General features: G+C 32.9%; 1 protein-coding gene across 1 annotated transcript; it reads right to left on the reverse strand.

The window, feature by feature from the left end:
* Positions 1 to 1774: 1774 nt before the first annotated feature.
* On the reverse strand, positions 1775 to 8754 carry LOC109608779 (H/ACA ribonucleoprotein complex non-core subunit NAF1). The gene is made up of 4 exons (XM_049970469.1): positions 8104 to 8754; positions 5796 to 5992; positions 5305 to 5548; positions 1775 to 2905 (listed from the first exon to the last, which is right to left on the reverse strand). The coding sequence occupies exons 1-4, from the start codon at positions 8610 to 8612 to the stop codon at positions 2059 to 2061; spliced, it is 1797 nt and encodes a 598-aa protein (XP_049826426.1). The 5' UTR covers positions 8613 to 8754; the 3' UTR covers positions 1775 to 2058.
* Positions 8755 to 8857: the final 103 nt, after the last annotated feature.

The raw sequence follows: 8857 nt of genomic DNA on the forward strand, positions 1-8857 counted from the left end.
AATAAAATTTATATTTACTATTTACTCCCATTAATTTAAATAATGGAAAAATTACATGTAAGATAACATATCGAATAAAATGAAATTAAAAAAAAATTGCTAAAACTAAAGTTTAAGGTCGGCTACACTGGCTTAAGATTAATTTATCTTAATTTTGTTACAAAATATCATATTGTATCTTTTGTATACTGTGTATAATTTAAGGCGATATCGAATTGTCGACAACAATAAACGTGCCCAGGGAGCAATCAATGATGGTGATTCCCCGTAGAATGTGAGGAGTCTCAACCATCAACATCCAGAGCTGGCACTAACATGTTATATTGTTTATATTGCTTTTATGTTTAATATTATTTTAACTCTAGGTTTCAGTCAGAAAGGGCTGTGAAATGTAACATATATTTATTCTTTTTGTTACACATTGGGTTACCTAAAATTGTTCAAAATATGATCCTTTTAAGATAACATAACTGTCTTTAAAACAAAACCAACAACTTTTTACCACTTCTATTTAGAACTGAATTTATTACACGAGAAATAAACAGTAGTCATATGGAGTTTGCGGTGAATGAGGTAGAACATCTCTTCTCTTTAACATTTTAAAGATTCCTTCGAGCCTCTAATCCAACATGCACAACACCTTTTCTACTGACTAAAAGAGGTCGACTTTCAGTAAATTTTTCATGTACTCAATAATTTTATTAATGATTTGTTAGATATTCAAGTTATAAAATTCCACGCGCAAACCACCATACAGTAATCAGTTTAATCAGCTTCAATCCATTATCAAAACTACCGCGAATGATCCAAATTAAGCATACAAGAAGAACTCCCAACATAATTTCAGGCCGTTATAATGCAACATTACTCAAAATTTTACCTAAAAACTCATGAACCAAAAACGTAAATTGCTTTTTTCCGGTACCTCAAACACCAAGCTTAAACAAAACATTTCTACAGAATGTATTTTCCACATATTAATTAACTGTATATGTAATGTTTAAATCTATTTACGTGTTTATTTTGGTTGTGTAGTAATATATGTCGGAGCGCTGTCAGGATAATCGGCCATTGTGCATATTGTTTATAAATAACACACAAGAAGACCTTACAATGTAATTAAACCAACAGGATAGGTACAGGATTATAAATAACAGTCAAACAATTCAGAGAGATATGCCAAACCAAGGCAAGACTTCTACTCAGCTTCCCTGACAGAGATTAACTATCCGCTCTCGCAGGTTTCTTCTACCGTCGCCCTCACAGGTCTCCTCTACCGCCGCCCTCACAGGTCTCCTCTTTCGTCGCCCTCACAGCTCTCTTCTACCATCGCCCTCGGATCGAGTACCATCCCCTGCTTAGCACTGATTCCAAGTACTATATGTATGCAACCAATAGTACTACTTGCGTTTCACATAAACCCTCCGACGTATTATATTTTAATTTTCATTTCATTCACAATGGACTGCTTTCAGACATAAAAGTCCACAAGTCTATATCAATATATGAATATTTTGATAATATCTACCTTATTTTATATTTACCAAATTTCGCTTGAAAAGAAATGTAATGTAAAATAGAATACTGCAGCAAATGTAGGTGTCCCATTTAAATGTTGTTTAAAATAAAATTAAAAATAGATGTTATACTAGAAAAATTTTAATTACGTGATATTTTAAAATTAATTAATAATTTTTATTTGAATATATCTTATAAGTTTTTGAATTTATGTACATTTGCAACATTTTTTAATAGAGAAAATAAAAACAAAATGTGATATAGAAAAACGTTTATATTTGAACTTGAAGAGAACAATACAATTTTACAGTTTGAAAATAAAACAACAAAAATAATCTCATATCCAATTAACAACATATAAACTAAAAACGCTTATCCTAACAGTCTTATGCATATAATGGCACATAGTGCATCATTTCCAACGAAACGTTAATAAAACGATAAATAAGAAACAAAATTAAATTTTTATTTGCGTTTATAAGAAAATCATATAACAAAAATACTGAAATAACCGGAATATATTTACATGTCTATACTAAACTACTGATTTTTAAATAATGAAGGATCACTTTGAGAGTATGGATTGCCGGAGGCGGCGTTCCAGGGGCCCTGGGGTGGAACGTTGGGTGCTGTAGTTGGAGGCATGGCCGGTTGGACCCACATACCCGGCGGAACTTGATTGTTCGGGCCGACCGGTGCACCCATCCACGGTCCGTACGCGAAGCCCCAAGGGGGCGTTTGCTCGACCGGACGTGGGTTGCCGTCCTTCTGGTCTCCGGCACTGTTGCTACTGGAAGTGGCGGTGGCGGTGGCGGGAAGAGGTGTGTACGGATAGTAAAAGTTTCTGGGTTGCCTGACGGTGCCCCAGGTGTGGCCCGGCTGCTGCGGATTGGCCGCGTTCCAGTCCTCCATCGTGGGCATGTAGCCGGGGAAGGACGGCGGATAATTCGGTGCCGCCGTAGGCGCCAAATGTGGTACCTTAGCCGAGGAAGTGCCACTGCCACCGCCGCCGCCACTGTAGCAACCGTAGTCGAAAAGTCTAGAGTGAACAAATCCGGGCGGCGGTCTCGAAGGGTCGAACATCATACTCCCAGCCGTCGCTATCTCATACGGATTCCAATCGGCACGACTATTTTGCGGTATGGTGTTGTTGCGAATGACGGAACTCCTCGCATCGAGCAGTTTGTGCACGCGAGTGTTCAGCGTGTTACATTGGTTCATGGTCTTTTCGAATTTCTTGTGCCGCTCGGCGCTTCCATGCTGCCGTTTCCTTTCCAGCCGATTTTTGTGATTCTTTTTTAGTCGTTCATCTTCGTCGTCCGAGAATTCCTGCATTTCCTCTGGCACTTCTACGTCACCAATCCATGAGGCGTCGCTGCCCTTCATTCTGAAATTAAACGTTTCATCATTTGTTAACAATGATTACATCAAACTTTTCCTAGTTTATTACACACTTTACGTTGTTGAACGGAATACGTGTTAAGAAAAGTTTGATTTTTCACTTTTGAGTCATTTACCTATTAACTAAACATTGTCCTTCCAAAAATTAACTGAAATTTCATCCTCTGGTTTTGAACGGTTTTGAATTATTGCGAATATTTGATACTACACTTTCCCCTAATAAATAAAGAAATGCATAATTGACTTCACACTCATACTGAAGTGCAAGAATTGTTCAGGTAACAAAATTCTAATGATATATACATATATAAATTTAATGTAGTGTGTATCATTAGAATGTTACTTGACATAAATATCTAATTCAATTCTGACTAATAAAATCCCCCAATGTAAAAATAAAGGAAACATGAAAAAAATATATCCAAATATAACAAAAATGTAAATGTATAAAAATAAAAAAATAATTTGTAAAATAAAACTTTTCTTTTATTAATAAACCTTGTTCGAAAAACGATTGGAAACTATTGTGTACTTGAAAACTGCACTGGGCATGTGTTTGCTAGTCCCCGATAATTCTTCAACAAGGTTATACAAGGTGTTACAAAAATAATGAAAAATATTTAAAGAGACAATTATATGACCAAAATAAGAAACATAATATTAAACTTGGATCTGTAAATTCTTTTTTGGGAGTGAATACAGACTTTACCAAATCTATGGTGAATTCTTCCATGATAAGAGGCGATCAGATCTTCGAAACCGTTCTATTGAGGACATATGTTTATTAAGATTCTTCTGGTTACATTTGTCCATACGTTATCTCTTTAAATATTTTATTTTCTTTTTTAACACCCTGTATAATAATCAACCAAATACCGACAATTGAAGAAAATTTATATATAATAAATACACACTTTTATAGATGGCAATTGTTCTTTCAGAAAAGAATAAATTGAAACTTATTTTAATAACAATATTCGATACACATATAGTCAGAGTCATTTTGAGTCGAAAATCTTAATACTAAAATGTTAAGAAAACATATTTTGGCTCTCAAATAGTTATGAAAATTGGTATTTTGAAAAATAACTAATCAAAAAATTAAACTTTTATAGTACTTAATAATATTCATTAATTAACAATTCGGAATTGGTAAAGATATTTAAACTGTTGAAAAACATTTTACAAGAAGTGACTGGTTAAAAACGAATGTGGCAACATCCTGATATTTATTTATCACAGAATTTTATTTGATTTGTGCCAAAAATATTTGAAATCATGTTCTTTAAATCTTTGATCACATTAGAAGTTGATGACAGTAATATGCCAAAATTAATATACAAAAATAATAAAAAAATATGACCTTCACCGATATTTCCCATATTTTCTATATAGTTGATGTTTGGGGATTGGGACAGGTAAGATAAGACATCATGAATCCTCATTCTTCATCATCTTCTTATAGTCCTTGAACTGATCTCAGCAAGTCTCATTTCCTCTAGGTTAGCTTTAATTTCAGTTGACGATAAGAAAAATAAAAAGTAAGTAATTTTTTAAAGAATAAAATTGGACTGACCAGTTGTATACTAAGCAACAGACAATAACAGAAAAAATAAACATTATAGATAGTGGCATCCAATACAAGTAATACAGCTCATACATTTAATATATTTTAATAAGTTACTATAATTATAGGCACTACTATATATATATTTGATTGTTTTCTAAAGAAATAGTTTTTGAAAAATTATATCAAAGAATTCAGAAAGTCTAACTAGATAAATTTGTTTTTATAAGAATAAAATATTATGCAAATAAATAATATATTTAAGTTTCAATTGAAGATCAAAAAATAAAAATAAAATATACAAAAGCAAATTTGACAGAATAAATCTTAAATAATACTATTTAAGTTCGCATTTTCCTCCTTTTCTTTATATAATAACAATGTTTGCTAAAAAAGTCATAACTTCCGTTTTAATACTTGTGTTAGAATATAATTCAAAATTCTTAGAAAAGTGAAAAATTTTAAAAATATTCAAAATTGTAACAAATACTTAATATCAATAATACTGGTTTATAGGTATTCTCAAAAACAATAGTGTACAGCGAAAATGTACTTTTTTTCGTATTCCCATAACCCAAAATACCATACATAACCCAAAGACCAGTGGTATAAGCGAAAATATAAAACATTTTATATGTTTCATTATATTTTCTTTCATTCAAGTTATTTTCTTATACCATGAAATGATTCGAATTTAACTATTTAGTTTCTTCAACATCGGAATTGGAAATTTTCAAGTTGAATATGGACATAAATTTTTACGAAAAAAACAATATATTGTTGACAAAACGTTTACGTGCACCAACAAAAATACTAACTTGAGCAGTTCGTTAACAAAAACGTAGTTGGTGAGATTGCTTTTCGGCACGGAGTACACCTTCATCCCTTTCTCGATGTGTCCGTCAGCGATATCCTGAGGCGAATTGAAACGGACGGCGTATGTTGGTGCCGTTACCTGCCCGATTACGTCGAACACCATACCGAGGGGACGTCGTTCGTCGCCGTAGAAGAGCGGCGTGTCGAGATCGTAAGCCGGAATGTTCGGGATAGCTTCCACGGTGACTGGAACGATTTACAATATACATAACAGTCGGGGAATGAGTGGATTTGATGTGAGACTTTTAATTCAATATTCTCATAATCTTATTATGAAAATTATTTCAATTAGTTCAAATTATTTACATTGTTGATTTTATTATTAATTCGGTTTGTCTCACTCTTCTCATTCTTAAAAACTTCTGTGGGTATCAAAGAGATCACGAAATCAAATCGAATCTTTTTCTCAATATTAGGGAAGTTCAAATAGTACCAATTCTGTCGATGATGGCTCGAATGTGTCCCATATGGAAGTACTCATCCTTGGAGGGATTCAGGCTAAGCGTAGAAAGATCGGGAACCGGTGGCAATTGGTCGAGTCCCAAATCGGTTATGAATTCTTCTTGATCGTTCTTCGGCTTCTTGTCGGGTTTTTTGATCGCGCCCTGCGATTCCGAAATGAACTCGGCCCTGGAAAACATTCATCAGAATTAGAATAACTGTAATTAAATACTACCAAATTCGATTCGCATCATTTTAATTGATATAACTAGTGGAATATTGTTTAAATATTAATATTACATTTTACAGCAGGTGAAGTTACATAAGTTATTGAAACTATTAACAATTACACAAATGTATTAATTACATGGTTGTTATTTTAATGATGAATAAAATGTACAATCAATCAATTGTTATAAATATTTCGCGGAATTATTATACTGTGACTAAAAAATTTATTTTAGTCGCTCATCTATGTCTACAATTATGTACCGTAATTAAGTGAGATATTGTAAAGTAAACACATTATTTCCAGATAGAACTAAAATAAATAAATAAATAAGAAATAAATTACGTAAATTTTTATATGGTTATGTTACATAATATATATATTGGATTTTTCATATCGGTTGTAAAGGTGTTAAATAAATTCGTTGGCTGGTGATTACCGTTTGGTATGCTAGTATTGCTCACCAACTTTTGTTTAGGTCTTTTTATCGGATACATTTTTTGATTAGGAAAAAAGTATGGAATATGATTTTATTTGCGGTCAGTTCCACTTAAATTTTTGGGTCAGTTTCAACGTGGTAATGTCTAAACCCATTTACTTTTAACAATTTAGGAAAAGAGTAGTTGAAATTCGTGAAAGTGACCGAACGCAATGTGACAAGGCAAAAATATTAAAGATTTTGTGCATTCAGAGTAGTGTTGCAAATCGACGAAAGTCAGGATTTCCACGAAAAACTACTCCCAAGTTAGACAAAATTATAAAAAGGCTGTCCCTCAAAGACAAATCACTTAGGAAATTTCGACACAATTTTATATACAAATGTCAGTAGCAGAACAGTGAGATATCCCCTTATTGATGCGGGACTACATGGCCGAGTTGAGTTAAAAAACCAGTGCTATCAAAGAAAAATAGAGCGTCCCGTCAGGAAAAATGGAACACTGTCCTTTGGAATGACGAAAGTAAATTTATTGTGCTTGGGTCGGATGGTAGCACCATACCATTTTAAATACCAAATTATTATGGTGAAACATAGTATTATAGTTTAGTGATGCTTTTCTAGATCCGAAGTGTAGTAGGTAGTGGATAATCTTCAATATAGGGACATATTGGAAAACAACATGTTTCCATATGCTGAGAAAGAGATGCCAAGACATTAGACACACGTCTAAAATTTTTAAGCGTGGTTTCTAAAGACAATCTTATCTGTGCCTGAATAGCCATCTCAGTCCTAGATCAATCTAGATCCTCATGAGCAACTTTGGGAACTATTAGACTGTTGCATCTGAATAAAACATCAAAAGCAAACAAGAATTTCTTCAAGCCATACAGAGGCAGTGGCAACAAATTCCTACTGACAATTGAAGAGACTGGTAGATTCTATGCATAAAAGATGTCACTTGATAAAAGCCACAAAATATTGAAATTTTTGTGTTTTTGTTTTTTGTAAAATATTCCACACTTTTTTTCAGACCATATTGATTTTTCATTTAATAAAAAGCAAAAACCTGTGAATATAATAATCATTTTGATTAACGGACTGATTTTGCAGCAAATTAGTTTTGTTTAGAGTTGCAATAGAAAACATTAAGTAATATTTGTAACAAGTAAATAAATATTCCATACTTTTTTCTATCACTATATATCATACACATTTATAATGTATTATTAATACAGTTTGAAAATTTACTTTAGTGATAAAAAAGAAACATTAAAGATTAAAAAAAACTACAAGTATCCTGATTTATCTGCAAAAAAAGTGTGAGTTTTGTCAGATCCACAATTTTAATAGAACACTACAAGTCATTAAGAAAAGAAAATAAATATTTGTACACAAATATTTGATTACAAAATAAATTGAAAGGAAATATAAAAATACTAATTCTCTCAATAATCATAGAATAACAGAATAACAATATAATTAAAATTCTTTTCAAATGTGCACATTACTATATGTCTAATCTTAAAATTTATTATTAATAATTAAGAGTTAATATAATAGCCTGACTAATCCTATAAAACAATAATTAAAATAGGGTTTCTAAGTAGACTTTAGCCCCACATTAATACATACTCAGTGTCTGTGTCACTGCTGCTGCTGTCATCACTTTCGGAATCCTCTTCTGAATCCTTAGAGTCGTCATCGGAACTGGAGTCTGAATCTGAAGAGGAATCATCACTGTCATATGCAGTTAGTATGCTACGCAAGGAGACATTCTCCTTGTCCACAACAACCGATGATTGGTTCCCAGCTTCATTATCCGGTTTAATGTTCAGATCATTGATTTTCTTGGTTAGAGACGATTCACTATCATTTTGGTTATTATTACTTGTACCAATTGGACTTTCCAAATTGTTACTGGACTGCATCAGATTTTTTATGTTTTCCTGTTGCACCATTATTTTCGTCTTCAGATCCTCCATTTGGGAGAGTTTTGCTTGTATATCGCCGGAAAGTTTCTTCAGGTCCTCTTGATTCTGCTTGCTTTCAACGTTCGGGCCGTCACCTGAGCGATCCTCATTAATATTTTCCGCATCGTTTTTCGCATTAGCGTTGCTTGACATGTCTTGGCTTTTATCCATACTAGATAATTTTGTATGGCGAACGGAATTTTACCTGTTGTTACGACGTTCGGAAGTTAATTATGGTATAACCGGTGTTTTAGTTTACATGTGCTTTTCGGAGCTTCAAAATGGCCATGCCATTTGCAAAGTGAGAGAATGAAAATAGATGGAACATGTGACTGAATGTGGTGGCATCTGTAGGTGTAGGTCTAAATGATTGTAACAGAAATCTGTATCCGTTTGTGGTGTGCCGGTTTTTAAAC

Source organism: Aethina tumida, chromosome 1 (assembly GCF_024364675.1).
Source record: "Aethina tumida isolate Nest 87 chromosome 1, icAetTumi1.1, whole genome shotgun sequence".
NCBI lineage: Eukaryota > Metazoa > Arthropoda > Insecta > Coleoptera > Nitidulidae > Aethina > Aethina tumida.